At 34.8% G+C, this 19,903-nt stretch overlaps 1 protein-coding gene across 1 annotated transcript in view; it reads left to right on the top strand.

Annotated features, from left to right (window-relative positions):
- LOC136031487 (semaphorin-2A-like) overlaps positions 1–19,903 on the top strand; it is a gene marked incomplete in the record, with an annotated part of 365,554 nt that overhangs the window by 307,506 nt on the left and 38,145 nt on the right. Inside the window, 2 exon segments of the mRNA XM_065711124.1 lie at positions 271–501; positions 14,492–14,728. Coding sequence (XP_065567196.1) covers positions 271–501; positions 14,492–14,728 — 468 coding nt within the window.

The raw sequence follows: 19,903 nt of genomic DNA, 5'->3' as shown, positions 1-19,903 counted from the left end.
CTGGTTTGCTGTGCAACAACATCTTTCGCAATTTCGATATGACTCATGACAACTGGGAAGTTCAAAAATTAGATCTATATTTTTTGTCTCTGTCTGATAGGGTTTTGTTTTAGGCTTTAATTTTTTTTTCTTTTACCTAGCATATCTCTCTTGCCGAGGCACAATTGCCTCGTTGCCTCTCTTAAAGATCGCTCCATAGTTGGTCATCAATGGGTTGAGACTCAACAATGTTTAATGTCTCATGAAAATAATTAAAGAATTTAATTTCAGAGCCAAATTTCGTTGGGAGTTTCGACGTCGGAGAATATGTCTACTTCTTTTTCCGCGAAACGGCAGTTGAGTATATCAACTGTGGCAAAAATATCTACTCTCGTGTGGCAAGAATCTGCAAGAAGGATATTGGGGGAAAGAATATTCTCAGTCAAAATTGGGCGACATACGTCAAGGCCAGATTAAACTGTTCAATTCCTGGAGATTTCCCCTTCTATTTCAACGAATTACGTAAGTTATTTCCATTTATCGTCTACTGGTCTCACTTAGAGATTGTAATTACCTAATGACGGGAGGATATATTATATAGGAAATGTAAAAATATAAGAAATGGGGAATAAAAAAGATGGAAGTCACCGAAAAACTATTTAAACGAAAATGGTCTATCAAAAGAAGTAGATGGCATTACTGTTCAAGTTTTTTTTTAACGCTGTTGCTCTTAGACGCTTTCTCACGATTTCCAATAAATCCAACACCTAACATTATGCAATAACCATTACACATAACTTCATGTCTCCTATTTAATTAGAATAGTGCAAATGTTGGTGTTGGTAAGTTGTTTAGTACGAAAACGGTTTGTTTAGAAACAGGTTGTTGATCAACAATGTATTGTGAGAATAGCATTCCACGGTACACCGTGGATTCCACGGTACATGGATTACGTGGACACCGAGCACTCCACGGTACACTTCCACAGCACATCACTTCAATAAGATTCTTTACAAGTGGACCATTAGTCTTATGTAAAAAGAAAGGCGTACGTCGTACGCATGGCCCTAGGAAATGGGAGCAGGGGTAGCTTCTCCCCCTAGAACTATAAACTTAACAACAACGTTTCACATGTTACAATTTTTCTGTTGGATGTTCACTGGTAGGTGTTTGAAAAAGCCGGAAATAAACAGAAAATTCCAAATATCGTTTCCGATATCGATATTTACGTTTCGCTATTCAATATTGATCTTGGCCCGATACATAGATATATTAATTTTGATATTTAGTAACGCCCAACTTTAAACTTTAAATTTAGTTCTTAGATCAAGAAGCTTCTATCTCACTGTAATGTGATTTATGTCAAATTGCTTTTATGGTGTTTTGTGTTTATTCTGGAAATTGGAAGTAGGATAGTGCCTTTATTATATCATAATATTGCAAGAAGACAATAAGAGTATTGTAATCTAAGACGATCGATGACGAAGCTAATTGACGATTTAAGATTTTTGATTTCGGTGATTATTGATCAGTAAAGATGTCAAAAGGTAACATAGAATTTGCTGGCGATGTGAGCTTTTGTGAACTGTCGACATAACTTCAGCTCCCTCCCCTTCCATCACAGAATCGGCTGCCCACCTCCCCTCCCGTGCTGCCTACGCCCATGGTCGCACTTCTCCGTTTTCTTATTTCGACAGGTGAATTATTATTGCTGAAAAAGGTTACTGAACCCAGGAACTCTACTTATGAACCTTTAACTAAATATATTTATGTTCTTGCATGTGAATGAGTCCCACACCATTATGACATGCGCATTGTTTATAAAATACATACGTAACGTATTTTATATCTTTTATTAAAATTGAGGATTATGAATCTATTAGTTTTTATTTGATCAGTTTGTACAACGCATATTAGTCAACCCCATTGCATCAAATATCAGCATCCGAATAAAATACACCCCCAACGGAAAGGTCAACTCTTAAATGTTTAGTGCAGCGAACTTAACATTGAACTCCACAGCACCAAAGAAAAGTAAAATGAACAATTAAAAAGATCACAAGAGGAAATGATTAAAGCAAAAAGAAAAAGGAAAATAGTGTAAAGTAACTAAAAAAAATAAAAATAAAAATTTTGCAAATTAGAAAAGAAACACCAGGCAGGAGTGCGTGGAAGGTTACATGATATGGACAAATAAATAAGACAATCAGAAAAAGATAAAGCATATTTTTGATAAAGATAAATTTTTGAAGATAATTTATTAAGCCACATTGGCCGTTCGATCGTTTGTATTTGTTCGAGTTGTTCGTTTGTATCAGTCGACGGCAGTTTATATTTATTTGGATGTTGTGCGAATCGCGGATATTGGCGAATAACTCACTTTATTGTTGTTAGGTATTTGATTTTAATTCTTTTGATTTTTTGGCCTTTTATTGAATTTTATTTAATTTTTTGGCATTTTTTTTCATAGGTTTTGTTGTACTTTCCGCGTTTGTTTTTTGGTTTTTGTTTTTTTCCCCGCTCATATCATTTTGTTCGCGCTGAAGAAGAGAGGTGACTGTCCTCTCGAAATATTCACTTTCTGTGTTTTCTTCAGTATTTTCATTTGTCCTTTAAAAACTTCATTTTTGAGCGTTTTCTTTCTTTATTTTATAAACTTTGATGAAGATAAAGCTCTTTTTTATTTATCATTTGAAAAAGATAAAGCATATTTTTTTTTCATCTTCGAAGCTTAAACTAATCTTCGTTATTTTCTTTTTTAAAAACAAAACTGACATTGTTCAAACTGATTAGTGAATTCTATCTCTCAGTCCGTACTCTTGAAAGGAAGGGTATTTGATATCTAATTGACAACCTAGATCCTGTCTAGTGCTAATGGGAAAACTTGTGTTAATCAAGGTCAGTGTTGTGTTGATATACGTTATATCTGTTGGAATGTCTTTTGGGCATCAGTGTGCTAAAGCCCTTTCATGTCAAACCAGCTTTCTAAGGTTTTTTTTCTAAGATCAGCTTTCAAGATATCGCTCTTGAATTTCATAAGCAAAGCTAGGGAAAAAATATTTATTTATATGTTATAAAAAGTACTTATAGTATATATTATCGATTTTTTATAAAAATGGGAAGTTTTTAACTTTTGCACATTTTGACATGGATGAAACGTAATCTTAGCTAAATTGTACTTCCATTGTAATGCATGAATAATTTACTTGAATTTATTTAGTTCGATTTAACAAAATATTCCATGGCTATCCGAAATCTAATCCTATTCTTTACTAAATCCGATTAGGAGTTTACACTGATAAAATAGTTGAAATAATTATATGTGTCATTTTTATTTATCATTGATTAAATAAAAGTTTACTAAATAAATAGTAAACACAGAGTGTTTACTATCATTTTTCATGCAACTCTATTATTGAGCACAACCCATAACCAACCCATAAGCTTGCGCACAACCCATAAGCTTGCTTCAACAACCCACTGCTTCAACTCAAAATCACTCCAAGCTCGCTTTTTGCTGGGAATGAGTTATTGTTCTAGACCAGTTGCCCCCAAACTTATTTGGTCTACGGCCCTCTTTCACGAAAAATGTTGTTCTGAGCCCCCTAGAAATTAAATCTTTTTAAATTTCAATTGCAATGAAACAGACAGATATATGTAATATTTATTGATTTTTCGTAAAATATAGTAAAAAAAGGGTGTAAATCAGAAACATATATGTCTGTAACGCTGAAACTGTTTGAGGAACCAGAATGAAACTGATGTGCTGCTGGTGCTGCTAACAATTTACAAGCCCTTGGCCGAATTTTCATAAGCAGTAATCTTAAATCACCCCGATTGTCTATTTGCATTGTAAACTGTAATGTGCTGCTTGCAATGACTAAAAAACTACTGTAGCCTAAAACAACGGCTGAGTTCTTGGTTCATATATCCAAACCATGTATTTCACATATAATTTGTTTGCTTGTTGCAGACAGAAGGATGTCCATTTTTGTTGGGTTTTCAAAGTCTTTGGTGTCACCCACGGGCTAAGGTTTGACATAAAAAAACTCTGTCGGTTGCTACTAGATAAGATTTCGTGGGCAATATCCTCCTATGCGTGCTAGGTTTATCGTCGTCTAGGTTTATTCGTTTAACTTAGGATAGCAAAGAGAGGTTTTCCCAACAGTATTCCAGTAGGTATCCAGAAAAAAAATTTACAGAGCGGTCCAAAAATATACTTTTGGTATCTTAAGAGTCCCGTCACTTGGAAAAATATCTTCTGATATCACACCCTTACCCTAAAATTGTTCTTCCCTATGTGTTGCATAATCATTTGTTTTAATCCTACTACAGGTGCTTCCTTCAGTAACAACCCCTTGTTTTCTTGAATTTGTTTGGGTACATTTTTTTACTTATCTTTGCTCAGAATTGAGTATATGTTATCATTTTTGCAAATCTATAATTCAAGCACAATTGCTGAAAGTTTGCTTATTACAGGGAATAAGTTGTTCTTCTAGACCCAGTTAGATGTTTAGAATAGATACAAGCTTAGGGCCAATAAAATTTGTGTGATTTACTATTTGGAATATATGCAAAGATTAGCCAATGAAGATGATCCTCCTCCTACTCCTCCTCTCATCACAGGAGCACAGTTTGTGCATATTTTTATTTTATGCACAATCCTTTCAATTGTAACCCTTGTTTACTTGAATTTGTTGGGATTAGAAATATTTTTTCCTGCATTTGTATTTGAATTTCTTGGTGTCAAGGGTATGCTGTCAGTTTTGTTGGCTGAAAATTTGAGCTGTTAAACGTCTCAGCACCTCAATCGCCTTGTTATATATTCCAAAAATAAAAATTGAATTTATTACCCCTCCCCCCAGATTGATCTAAAGAACTGGCATTTTAACAACAATCTGATATAATTACGACTGTACAATGTTTAAGTTTTCCCCTTCCCACTAGATGACTATTGCCTCTCACAATTCTTATATTATGGTCAAATGCTTTTTTACGTGTGATGAGGAAAAGAAGGTAAGAGCAGGACGATTGTAATTAGCGAATATTGATGAGGAAAAGGAGGCAGGAGGAGGACAATTGTAATTAGCGAATCTTGATGAGGAAAAGGAGGCAGGAGGAGGACAATTGTAATTAGTGAATCTTTTGCCCATATCGTAGATACTAAATCTAAAAATTCGTTTATTATCTAAAGGCGCGTCCAAAAAATATGAATTTTAAAAAGTATTTCGTGAATTGCTGCAATTGCACCAACTTTAAATCGATTTCACCATAATTTTGGAAAATCTTTGCTTTTAGTCAATAAAACAGTTGGAAAAAATGACGGAAATCTGTCTTCCACGGAACATTGAAAATCGGAACCCTTCTCCCTAATAGGCTGGCTAGTCACGGTGATATGCATACCTAACATTCTTAGCAGACTCAGTACGCTTAAAAAAAATTCCCCAAAGGGATTAAGACCCCTCCAAAAGCTCTATCTGTTTTATTTGTTTAATTATTTGATTGAGCTTTGAAGCACTCTCAAGGAGTGTTCTCAACTTTGCACTCCATGGATCGAATGTGTTCCTCAAAGTTCGAGTCCTATTCTTTGAATGCGCCGGATCTAAAAATTCCCAATCTTCGAATAAGCCTTTAGATTCACTTCATTGTGCAGCTGACTAGGGGTAATTAAATAGCGAACTATGCACACAGTTAACAATCTTGTTTTTTGTTCTTGGTTCCTATTACCTTGTTGTATACCACTTGCGTCATCAATCTTGAATATTTAAATAAATTCTTGTTGTATTCTTTACTTTTTGTTTCATTTGTTGTAATTATATCTCATGAAACGAAGAATGTTTTGACAGTAATCAAGTTTGGAAGTGGTTAAATGCTTCTTTAATGGCCCCTCTTTTTTCCACGTGCTATTATGTATCCTACTATCGTATAGCATATGCTGTTGTATTTTTTTTTTTTATATATATAATGATCCGAAAAGGTTTTTTCCACCACCAGTTCCATTGGTTGGTAAAAAGCCTCTCTGAATCGAAACGCAATATCGGAGAGCGGGAGTATAAAACTAGCTTGACTCCCTCATCTCCTGTCAGGCATATGTACAGGGGGGGACTTAGTTCTGCTGATCATTCCCACCACAAACCTCCCCAAAATATCGAGACTGGTTGAGTTTCCCTTAAATTTTGCGTGTGTTTTTGCTCTTCATTTTCATTTTTGACCCGCTCACATGCTCGGTGTCGCCTCTCTTTTAGCCGTGTAAGTCTTTGCTCTTCATTTTCATTTTTGACACGCTCTAATTGTCTTTTTTTTGCATATCATCTAACCGTCTGTGTCTTTGCTCGTCATTTTCATTTTTGACACGTGTTAAGATTTTGATTACTTCAGACAATTTAGCAATGGCCTTTGCTTTAGCTGCCCGTCTTGGTGTTGTCGCAATTGATGGTCCAGGTTGTCGATTTTCACATCTTATTAAATTTGACGAAATGCTTATATGATGTACTAACGTAGTACATGACATCATTTCCAAAAACCAAAATTAAGACTCATAACGAATTTTTTTCTGACTTCTGACCTATCTAGTTCGTTTTTTTGATGCGAGAATATCCCAAGATACCATTTTTTCCCAAAAAAATATGGAGCTGTTTTCGAGAAAAAAATACATACATAAGCATACAATTGTTGCTCATTTATAAAGATAGTATACTCTGATGGTGTGATCAAACACACCATCATATATTGATATTGATATTTTCATCGATGGTGGTTTCCTTAATGACCCCTTTCCCAAAATTCAATGCCCATTAATTTGGTGTGATCAAACCTGAAGACACGTCGCTACTTCCCCTGCAAAAAAGGGATTTTCCTCCTTTTTTTTTGCTGGACGATTCTAAAACGGCTTGGAACATGTGAGGCTTTTTAGGTTCCGGATTGTTTTTTCATCAATTGTCAGAAACCTCCTCAGTACTGTTTACAGGTAACTGGGATCAATTGTATGGTAATTATTAAATTTTTGTGTACCATTTTTTTCCTTTCTTTTTGTATGGGATAGGTATGGTGAGAAACTACTACTACTTGTCGCAATTGATGGTCCAGGTTGTCGATTTTCACATCTTATTAAATTTGACAGTTCAGGTGTTGGTTCCAAAGAATCATTATTTATAGTAACTGCAACTGCAAATTTTCGTTTCTCGGGCCTTGAAGAACTCAATAATCTTATGTATTCTATGTATGATATCATGAAGAAGATGCTTTATATGATGTTATATATGATGTCATACGAAATGCTTATATGATGTACTAACGTAGTACATGACATCATTTCCAAAAACCAAAATTAAGACTCATAACGAATTTTTTTCTGACTTCTCACCTATCTAGTTCGTTTTTTTGATGCGAGAATATCCCAAGATACCATTTTTTCCCAAAAAAATATGGAGCTGTTTTCGAGAAAAAAATACATACATAAACATACAATTATTGCTCATTTATAAAGATAGTATACTCTTGCCCGTTCTGGTATTGAGGATATGCCGAAGTGTCTTTATAGTAATCCAAGAAGAATAAAACGGTTAAGAAGCTTCAAGTAAACCTGTAAGTTGAAACAATAGCATGGGGTCTACAGAAGTATACCTCGAGTTAAACGTAAAATTCATACCTTCCCTTTTCTGCGCTCCTGTTTCCTCTGCAGGGTTGCCACCCGGTGAGAAAAAATCCCTAGATTTTAGTGATTTTTTGTTGATTTAGGGATTTTCTTCAGTAATCTAGTAATTTATGTTCTGATTTAGTGATTTTAGTTTAGGCAATATAAAAAATCACTAGAAATAGTGATAAATAATTGAGGGTGGCAACCCTTCACCTGTGTCACCCCTACCATTTAGAGAAGAGATTGGAAGAATTTTGAATTTTCTTTTGTTTCTGCTCCTCTGTTTTACCTTCCCCAAGTTTATGTTGTTTCCCTTCAATTAAATTTAGTGATAACTAATCTCTAGAGTTTAACATATTTAGGTTGAACTAAGACAGCTTTTGCTCGAGAAATTTGCATGTTTGGAGTTTAAGCGATTTTCTAGAAACTTCCGCTAAATTTGGATCCTCTCCTATCTACTAAGCATCAAACTTTCCTCTGCTATTGTTTTTATTATCTTACCATGCATGATCGTACGTTGGATATGCAGGGCGTCCGAAAAGTTGCCCCCTAGATACAAAATTTACTTACAAAGACTATATGTATGATATATATATATATATATATGTTTGAAACTTGGTCGGTTTTGAAAACAACGCCAAAATGGTACAAAACTTGTCAGTTTTTGCTATTGGATTCAGTGATTTGGTAGTAGGCTAGCAGTTGGAGCGTTCAGGAAACTGGAAATAATTACAAATCAGGGAAAGCTCAGACTGTTCCCTGGTCAAGCTGGTCATAGCTTAAAGGCTGCCTATTTCAGGAAGGGATTCAAAATTTGGTGGGCCCTATATTTGGAAAACAAAGGACTTGAATTAAATATTTAGGAAGTTCTTTGAGAAGTCGTAAAAAATATTGATATTTTCATCGATGGTGATTTCCTTAATGACCCCTTTCCCAAAATTCTATGCCCATTAATTTGTTGTGATCAAACCTGAAGACACGTCGCTACTTCCCCTGCAAAAAAGGGATTTTCCTCCTTTTTTTGCTGGACGATTCTAAAACGGCTTGGAACATGTGAGGCTTTTTAGGTTCCGGATTGTTTTTCATCAATTGCCAGAAACCTCCTCAGTACTGTTTACAGGTAACTGGGATTAATTGTATGGTAATTATTAGATTTTTGTGTACCATTTTTTTCCTTTCTTTTTGTATGGGATAGGTATGGTGAGAAACTACTGCTACTACTAATAACTCACCGCAGCACCAAGCCACCTGAGGCCAACACGGCTGCGCACTTTTCTCCTGCAACCCAATCTATTCAAAACCTCCCTCTTTACAGCCTCCCAGGAAGTTCCCATTTCCTATAATCTTTATTTATGACACCCTCCCACCCCTGACGAGGACGACCTGCTTTCCGTTTAGCCCTAGAAGGTTGACCGAAAAGGACTATCTTTGGCAATCTGTCATCCTTAATCCGCAGAACTTGGCCTAGCTATCTCAATCTTTCATTCATTATAGCCCTAGAAAGCGGGATTGAACTGCATTTCTCATACAGCCTACTGTTTGAAATACGGTCAGTCAGTCGGTTACCCAGAACAATCCATAGGCAATTTCTCTGGAAAAAATCTAGTAAATTTTCATCCGCTTTTCGGAGCACCCATGCTTTGGAGCCATATTTGACCACTGTCATCACTATAGCTTCCAATATTTTAATCTTGGTTTGCAGACTTATCTTCCTATTATTCCAAAAAAATTTTAACCGTGAAAGAACACCCTGAGCCTTGGCTATTCTACTTTTAACATCTTCACTGCTCCCACCATTTTTACTAATAATACTAACAAGGCAAGTGAAGCTGCCCACCTGATCAATCTTTTCGTTACCCAACGTCACCATTTCGTCTTCACTTATTCCTCCTCAACTCGCAAAACCTCTAAAAAGTCATTCATTTTGCTGACACTTTCATCTAATATGCTTAAATCATCAGCATAATCTAAGTCCAGGAGAGTTTGCATTTTGATTTTGTTTTTAAATGAATGATTAATTGGTTTTAAGTCATAGGATTTCAGCCGTCTCCTCTCAGGCATTTGTTGCACTCCCTTGGTGGATGTATTGAGTGATGTTTATATTTAGTGAGTACATTAGTAGTAAAGTAGTGAGTAAATTAGTCCGTCAGTCATATATGGGTTACGGAGAACTTATCTTCCTATTAAATTTGCATTTAGAATATGTGAAATTCTAAGCTGAATTCTTCAAGATGAGATAAAAGGATCTTATAACGCCCATTCCAAATATCCAAAGAACGCATCCTTTTTCTGTATTTTTGGGATTTCGGAGACTGATTATTCGCGTGCAAAAGGATTCATCTGACGAAAGCTAGGGGTAGGGCATTCTACGATTTGGAATATCCCTTTCTTATCTTTAACCTTGATTTTTCTACATCTTTAATTCATTTCCTGAGAGCGAAGGAGTTGGCCAGGCCTGGGTTCGTGCCGACTGGGCTAATCCCCCCTTCCAACTTGATTATTTTCAAGGTTTTCACTTATGGCAGCATATAATGTCATTATTTTGTCTCGTTTTGTTGAATTTTCCCCAACGTTAAGAAATAGATTCTTGCAGTTGTGTCCGCCTTGGCCTTTTTTTTTTTACGTGGTTTTAACGTCACCATTTTCTCTTGAAAAATGTCCTGATTGTCATGTGTTTTTTTTACCCATTGCTCAGTTAGTTGAATTTGAATTCATAACACAATAGCAGTTTAGTCTATGTAGTAACGACGCTTCTTGACTACAAAGGTCCTTGCGTCGGCCCCTTGGGAGCTAGGATTGAACCCCGGGCCTTTTATTGCCAAGCGGAGACACCTACCTGGTGACACCTACTGTGTCACCAGGGTATAGGGCTACTACTGTTGCTTGTTTTCTTAATTTCAACTCTTGTCTTTCTTCATGTGCTTCTAAAGGAGAAGTCATTATCAGCCATCTTTCATTGCTTCGGGAATTATTTTCTTGAATTTCAGGAAAAGGCGAGAGTTTACAAACTTTGTCAGCTTGTTTTTAAGTTGAAAGAGAAGAATGGATTTGAAAGTAGCGTAATGAGTTTTCTGACTCCTAGCTTGTTCTTTGAAAGGGGAGTATTTTTCTACTTTGCTCGTTTTTCAAGCTGTATCGAGTTACTTTGAAGGCTGGGTAATTTTAAATTTCTTCCTGACTGACATTTCAGAAGGTTTTATTTCGTGTCTAGACAAGGCTAAACTAAACGATTCTGTTACGGAGATTTGTCTTTGCTGTACCTAGAATAAGTGATGTTGGGTAAAAATTCGGTATGGCATGGATCTTGTTGAGTCACCTTTTCACTGTTTTCGGTGAAAATTTGGTATTGATTTCTTAACTTGCACTGGTTTTTACTATTTTTTTTCTTGATTGAATGTAGATTTTAAAAAAAATCACAAACGCCATCTAGCATTTGCTGTCTTTTTCTTCTTTTTTAAGCTTGAAAAACACAATTAAGAAGCTTAAAAAAGAAGAAAAAGACAGCAAACGCTTGATGGCGTTTGTGATTTTTTTTGATTTTTTTTAATCTACATTCAATCAAGAAATCGTATTCAAAAATCGTAAAAACCAATGCAAGTTAAGAAATCAATACCAAATTTCCACCGAAAACAGTGAAAAGGTGACTCAACATGATCCGTGCCATACCGAATTTTCATGTGTGTGTTTTTTTTAGCGCTTTGCTAGCAAGACTAGCGTTTCTTTCTTCTTTTTTAAGCTTCTTAATTGTGTTTTTCTAAACTGAAGTCACATACCTATTATTACAGTAATTTTGCCATTTACACGAATTACACTAATTTGCTTTACTATTACACTCAATGGAAACACCAAGAGACACCAAACGCTAAATAGCATTGTTTTTTTTTTTTTTCGATAATAGTGCCATTTTCCACCCTTGTAAACTACCCTTGTAAAACTGGTGCAAGGTAATTAAAAAATTTGAATACTAATGTTAATAACTGGCAATCTCATTACTGGCCATGTTCAAAATATCAAAATGGTTATTAGACAGTAACTATATTACTGAAATGAGTGCCTAGATATGAACTGGTTTTTTCTGATTTTTTTTTTTAGTTGCTTCCAAGGCTTTGAATGTCCAGTCAGTTGAACGATTCATCTTTTAAATATTTACAAAAGATACTACCCCTCACGTAATGTTTTTCTCTGATCAAGCCTAACGCATTCACCCTTTCAGTTTCTGTTATTCACGGTTAAGTAAATCAAAGACTCACCTTCCTGCATTTAACTGTTCTTTGTCATTTTTTTTTTTTTTTTCATAGAAGACAAAAGTACTTTAAGGTCCAGAAAACTTTTTCATTTTAATAGAGAGACTTCATAATATTCATTTATTTTTTTTCCGAAAACATGCCTGACATACGGAACACGTATGACAATCCTTCAATGACAGAAAATTATTTAGTTTCTTCGGTCCTCTTTTTTTGAAAAATTTTGATTATTTTTCAAGTATGTCATTGGAGTGAGAAAAGAGAATGGTAAGAGCGAGCTTCGTGCCCCAATCCTTTGAAAGATTGACACCTTTTTTATTTTTCTACAGTTGCTATATCTACGTAAATTACACCCTTTTTGGTGCAACTTTTTGCCAACTCCCTGCTACTTCTTTCTTAGCATTCATTCTGATATTATTCTGGCACTTTAATCAGAACATATATTTTATAAAAAGCTGGGGCGACTCAAACTTTTTAAGAGGTCATGTAATTGCATCAGTTACTTAGTGACTTCTCATTAAGTTGACTCTTATTGTCTGTAACTCTGAACATAAATCGGAATAAAAACTTAAGTTAGATGGATTATCTTTTTTTATGGAGGATGTCTATAAAGCTTGGGATGATGACACGCGTTAATGTCATTTTTATGACGCTCTAAAATAGCCTTATAGGAAGTGCTGGATGCTTTCGTCATATGGATGATTTCCAAGAAGAAGAAGGTTTGAGGGACCTTCAGAAAATACTATTACACAAGTCTGGGATGGTTGGGCCTAAAAAAAAAAACTTCTTATAAACTCCCATTGGTATAACTAGGAGTAGGGGCGAAAACAGATAAATGCCTCTGACACACGCTACGAAACTCATTGGTTCTTCTAAAAAAAAATCTAGCAAGCAAGTGTTAATATCATTGTAACAGAAGACCGTAACTGTGACCCCCCTCTTAAATGACAGGTTGTCTTTGCCTTACAAAAATTTCTCGCTATTCCCATCTACAGTCCCCATCTAACTAAAATATCCTTTATTTTATAGTTACCCGGCACGATTTAGATTGATTTTGGCACTGACCTAATAGTCATTGAGCTTGGTACAATGAAGGGGTACAATTAGCACACCTAAGGAGGAGTGAGGGATATCTTAAATATTTAAGCTCTTTAACACTATATGCAAAATGAACCCTTGTACCTTTGTACCATTTGTACCAAAATGAACCTTTGTTAGAGCATTGACTTGAAGTACACTAGTGGAAAAAAAAAATGAAACAGTAATGGTTTGAGTGGGAAGGCAATTGGACATTGGAAGCTTGAATAATTAATTTTGTATAATTACAAATAATTAATTTAAAATAATTAATTTATTAATTTGATAATTTATTAATTTAAAATAATTAATTTTGTATGGTTGATAAGTGTCTGTTACTATCAATCAGTCACTTACCTGAAAACAATCATTTTACATTAGGCAACTTGAACCATGCAAGAAGCGAAACAAGTTTTTTCCACTGAAATTAAGGAGCAACATTAAAATTTAAAGTAAACAGAAACTTACGAAAAATTGAGCAAAGAAAAAACGGGTTTAATTTCGACAAAGCAGTGAACAAAAATAAAATATAAAAACTACACTTTAACTAAAAAAAAATACTCCGAATATTTAATGGAAAAGCAGTGTGGTCTTAGAAATTATTTAAACAGAAATTATTCCTCATATGAAGAGGGACCTTCCTTTACACTCCCTCTTTGCGCTGAGGTCTTAAAGTTTATTCAACTGAAATTACTTCTCATTCAAATTATACGCCCTTAGTGTTTGAGCAGTCTTTGTCAAAGAAGTGTTGCAAAAAGTCAAACTTTGGCGTAAAGAGTGAAGATTGAGGAAGAGGAACCCCCACCCTATACGGAATGATTTCTGAATGTTTTCAATTTCAATGTTGCATCTTACTTTCAGTTAAAAAAAAAAACAAGTTTCAGCTGAAACTTTCAGCACTCACAGTGACTTCTAATTAAATTGACTTTTAAGCGGGGTGCATATATATGTATAAAAGCTAATACGCCTCCTAAATTTAATGCACTATTTGGTAATTTCTAATCACGCCACACATTCGTTTAAATCTACTACGAATATCACAGTTTTACCTTGAATATATTGTTACATTATTATATTATGTTATTGTTATATTGTTGATTTATTGTTAGCAAGGATAGATGGGACTTTGTAAGTCATAGAAAAGTCACTGATCGAAATTACTACGCTCTAATACACCGTAATACATGGGGAAAACATAATTTCTACTAGGTACTAGCCCGCTGTGTATCAATTTTAGTACTGGAGGGATGAAAATTAACCAACCGTGTATGTGCTAATTTTCTTTCTTAATAGGCCTTCTTGCATTTAAACCAGCTTTAACATCAATGGATGTAAAAAAAAAACTACATTTCTTCATAGAGGATACAGGCGGAATAATACAGACGGAAGTTCTACTTGGAATTAGCCCTCTGTGTATTAATTCTAGTACGTGGGGGATGAAAATTAACCAACCGTGTGTGTGCTAATTTTCTGGATTAATAGGCCTACTTGTATTTCAACCGGCTTTAATGTCAATGGATGTAAAAAAAACGTATATTTTTTTTTTTTTATATAGAGGATGTCTACAAAGTGCCTGGAGACGACACGCGCGTTTATGCCGTTTTTACGACGCTTCAAAACGGCCTAATGGGAAGTGCTGTTTGTTCCTATCATGTGGATGATATTCAGCAAGCATTTTTGGGCAAATTCAAAGAACAGGCGACTTCCAGCTCGGCTTGGTTGCCAGTTATCTCGTCCAGAGTTCCTGAACCTCGACCAGGAATGTGCGTTAATGATACAACTACTCTCCCTGGTAAGCATACTCAATATTTTACGGTCCAAAAAATTGGTTTCGCAAATATTTTATTGTTATATTACTTTTAAAATTGTTTGTTTGTCTTTTTTTTTATTTATAATGCGCTTGAATTGATTTTTATACAGGGTAATTAAAGTAAAGATATGGGAAAAGTTATGAAAACCTTCGAAAACCTTATGAAAAGTTCGAAACCCTCCGCGCTCCTGAAAATGAGTCTGTTCCAGGTTTATGGGCTCAGGAGCCCCCGTCCTAAAAAGTAATATTAATAATGTTTTTACAATTTGTGCTTGTAATTCAATTCTATCAAATTCATATATTTTATCACTCTATTCAATTCATATATAGGTTCAGTTTGGGTTTCACTTAATTTTGTTTAGTTTTCGCTTCTGACAATCCCACTTCTTACTTTTCGCTTTTCTTCTTACTTACTCTAAACAGAGATTATTACGCATATGGGGGGTTCATCTCTTTCTAAATACCTCGCTCTTTATGCTAAAGTATTTTTAGTAATTTCAACTATTTATTCTATAGCCTTTGTGATTCAGGGGTCAATCTTAAAGAATTGGGACAAAATTAAAGCTTTAGTGTAAAGAGCGAGGTATTAACGAGGGGGCAAAACCCCTCATATACATAATAAAAATATACGAATATAGAAGTTCTTTACGTAAGTTAATTTGTTAGTTACGTATATTTTTTCCTAATAACAACGTTCGTTAAAAATTAAAAATTCTAGTTAACTTTTTGAGTAACCGAAAAATTGGAGGGCAACTAGGCCTCCTCTCCCACCCTTTTTCTCAAAATCGTCTGATCAAAACTAAGAGAAAGTCATTTAGCAAAAAAAAAATAATACGCAAATTTCGTTTTAATTATTCATTTGCGGAGAGCCGAAATCCAACATAGATCCATCAATTGCTGTTCCCTCCTCAACGTCCCGCTCTTTACTTTTTAGTTATTTACTGTTTTTTAAAGTAGAATCGAGAGAAAGAGTCAAACTTTAGCGTAAAGAGCGGGACGTTGAGGAGGGAACAGCCCCTTTCATACACGGAGTAATTTCTGTTCGTTTTAAGTTTTAATGTCGCTCCCTACTCTCAATAAAAAAACTTGTTTTTTTTTATTTAATCTTCACATGAAAGTCAAAAGCAACGAACGGAATTTTTTTTTAAAACGAGGAGCTGAGTCCTAGTTCCTCTCAATATGTTACACTATACAAAATTTAATTTTTGCTTTAGTGTATAAAAATAGGCACTGGGACGATTATTGATTTAGAAAATTAAAGCAACAGTAACCAACTAAATACGATTGTTTACGTACGTATTAATTTGAATTTATTGCGTAATATTTTTATTTAATTTCTTCTTTTTGGCTAAGTGCAGCAATTAGTTTTATAGCCAAAATACATATCCACATTCCTTTTTATAGAGCATCAGAGGGGAAAATACACGAAATAGTAATCGAGAGGATAAAGATTTGTGATATAAAGTCTTCTTTTGTCGAATTTTAGTAAAAGGAGTCTTTTTTTCAAATCCAATTTGTTAGGTAAAAGCTTTGCATTCATATAGTTCAGCTGACCTCGCTAGAGAACCAAAATGACCGGACCAAACTGGATTATGTAAATAGGAGGAAAGTCTCTTTCCATTTACTTAAAAATCGGTTCATTAGATAACACAAGAAAACTCTTTTCAGCTTTTGTCGTTGGATTTTGAAAGGGATCCATAATTTCATTCAAAAAGGATCTGGAAAAAAACACAGGATTGACCTTATTTAGTCAGTATTTATATCCTAGTGCTAAAGAGTTGACCTTGCCCAAATTGAAATATTTTTGTTTTTACAACCTTTTCTTAGGGAGTTGAAAATTAGGATATAGAGTCCTTTTAGAATATAGAGTTTTAGAGTATGCTAAATGTTTTAAAGTGCATTTTAGAACGGGCTTGAAATTGGCTAAAATTTGTTTAGTATTCGACGGCGAATTTATTCCTTTTTTTTGTTTAGCGTTTGCTAATTTAGTGACTATTTTGTTTAATATTCGGTTGCGAATTAAAAATCAGTTTAGTGTTTGATGGTGATTTTTTTTCTCCTGAATGTATCCCCATTTTAATTGTTCTATAAGGACACAAGGTATATTTTAGAGTATTATATATAGAGTGGGAATGTTTTTTAGTGTATTAAGGATTGACCTAGTCAAATTGGAAATAAATGATTGCTTTAAGGTTGTTGTTTTCTTTTTTTTTAAATAATTTCTTCTTTTTGTGTGAGGCCATATTTAGTAACTTGTGAGTGTGTTTGTCAATCAAACGCATTGACACTAAGACTTCAAAATGTCAACATCAGACTTTGGTATCTGGATAATGCATTTTGCTTATTTACAAGAAAGATGTATTTAGAATTTTATTCCCTAAGTTGTGAATAATAGTGATTCCTCAACAAGGCTTTGAGCCTTTTAGGAAATTTGTGGGTCCTCAAATTTCCTAACTTGTTGATCAGTCAAACCTGAAACTTCGAATGCATTACATTGTGCTCGGGCTGGTCATCGATTTCTAATTGCCTATGCTAGATGTGTTAGTTGAGTGAATACTATAATTGACTATAAGGGTCTTCAAGTAAAACGAGCAGGGTAACTTCCAATTCTGATAGAAGTAGGCTGAGTAAGGATTGATGACACCATTTCGATGTTTTTCTTACTTTTCTTCAAACCATTTCAACTTACACATACTCAAATAGATGATTTATTATGCTTGCGGTGTAAGTCGCAACCTAGTAAAGAAGGAACTCTAGCCCATAGCAACCGAAAACTTAAAAACGTGTTTGGAAAAAAAAATAACTAAAAACTGTCAAGTTAGGAATAATCATAACATGCTTACACTAACAGTAAGCACCAAGCATTCTGATTCAAATTTATGTTTTCCGTATTCTAAACACGGGGGTCCTTGGGGTATGATTGTTTTTTTTTATATGTTGCTTTCTGCTAAATTATTGCCAGTTAAAACTTTTAAAGGCCCATTGTGACCACGAACAGTAGGGGCGATGAAAAAATTTCTCGCTATCTTGAGTTGGTTGTATCTTTATCCATGGCGCTGTATCAATTTTCTAATTCTAAAAAAAGTTTTTTGGATTTTTTTCAGTTTAAAATCAATGCATAGTTTATCATGATTCGTCATACAACCTAGTTCAAATCGCAATTTTTCAGAACTCATCTTTTCTTCAGGGAGTCTGCTTTGATTTTGAACGATGTAGACACGCTACTTTGTGTAATTTCCTCATGAGAAATCAATGCAGGATCGCCTCAATACTTCTACAGGTTATAATTACTACGAAGCTAATCTGTGGTCCAATTTGTCCAGAAAAGATAATCCAGATATACATTTTGCCTCTCCTATTAGGCTACTTAATAATATTCAGAACTTGTAGAATCAATATATTTTCCCGATCTGGGAATTTTTTTATTCTTGAAACGAGCATTGCATGTTTTGGTACAATATTATGTTGCGTGAATATAATATGAACAACAGCGGTGGATTTTTCCACTGCAATTTTTCGCTAAGAAAATAGATAGAAAATTATAACAATGTTTGATCCCATTTTAATCAAACTGTTCACGGCAGTGAACTGTAAGTAAAGAACGACCCTAGTAATAGAACCCAATTCTAACAAATAAAATTTCAACAATAATACACCTATCAACACACTGCTTTTCATGCGGATTCCGAATTTGTAAAAGTATGAACCGGTGAGTAGTTATTAGCATAATAATGTTTGCATAATTTTGGAAAAAGGTGGTTTGATACTGCTGAAAATTAGACTATGAAACCCTAAAGCAAAGGTTTTTTGCTCCTTTCAAAAAGTTCGTGGTAACGAACAGTAAGTTAAGGAGTGACTCGGCTCAATAGTAACCGAAACTCTTAAAACGAGAAAAACACCCCTTATAAGTCCAGGAATCTTAATGAAAATCACAAAATGAGATTTATCGTATCAGAGAACCTTATTGTTTACAAAACTGTGGAGAGAACCTGTTTACAAAAATGTGGAGTTTTTTTTTTTACCAGAAGAAAGATCACGAATGCATGATTATTATTATTATTATTATTCTTAGGGGCAATCGCATCCAACAAATCATTCTAGAAGTGCCCTTTTTAAGCAACTAAAAAGATTGGAGAACAACTCCCTTCCATGCCCCCTTTTGCCCAAAGTCGTCTGATAAAAATTTTGAGACAGCCATTTTGTTCGGCGTAGTTGAAAAATCCAATAACTATCCCTGCTAGGGGCAACATGACCCCCACAGTCCATGGGAAGGGTTGCAAGTTATGAAATTTACCCATTGCTTGCGTGTAGAATTTGTTATAGGGAAGTATACAGACATTTTTCGGGGGGGGGGATTTTTTGCATGGGGTGGGTTTCCATGGTGAGAACTTTCCGTGGGGAGGGAAATTTCGGGGGGGGGGTGAACTCTCTAGGGGAAGTTTTACACTGGGTGGATTTGACAGAATTCCTTTAGGAAGTATTTTTTATTTGTCTTTCTTTTTATTTGTCCAACTCATTTTTGCGTATGGAGATGTTCCGGGGGAATTGTCGTGGGTAAATTTTTTAGTGGGTTTGGATTTCCGGGAAACAAATTTCACAGAAGCCGGGGGGGTTGGGGTCTGGAGTGATCAAAAAAACGATTAGAAATTAGTCTTTTTCGGATCAAAGTATGTTGATTAGAATTTTTTTTCAGGCTGAATCTTCCCCAAAAAATTTTACGGAGAGGGGATTTTCAGCGAGGATTGAATTGTCTGGAGGGGATTGTAGAGGAGAGGGGTTTACGTGGGAGGAACTTTTCAAGAAGGAATTTTCTTTGAGGGGAGGCAATTTTTCATTGAGGGTGAGCCAGATTTACCAGCTTTATTATAAAAAACGATCAGAAATTAAATAAATAAAAAACGAAGTTTTTTCAACTGAAAGTAAGAGGCAACATTAAAACTCAAAACAAACAAAGATTATTCAGTATGTGAAGGAGTTGTCCTCCTCCTCAATACCTTGTTGTTTACGTTAAAGTGTGACTGTCCTAATTTTTTAAGAACGACTCCTGAGACACAAGGGCCGTTTAATTAGAATCGGAAGTTTTCTTCAAAAGTGCTACAAACTGTAGCATGAAGAGCAAGGTATTAAGAAGTTAAGAAGAGAAGTCGATGGATTTTA

Source organism: Artemia franciscana, chromosome 9, assembly GCF_032884065.1.
Source record: "Artemia franciscana chromosome 9, ASM3288406v1, whole genome shotgun sequence".
Taxonomy (NCBI): Eukaryota; Metazoa; Arthropoda; class Branchiopoda; order Anostraca; family Artemiidae; genus Artemia; species Artemia franciscana.
This window is presented reverse-complemented; position numbering and strand designations above follow the sequence as displayed.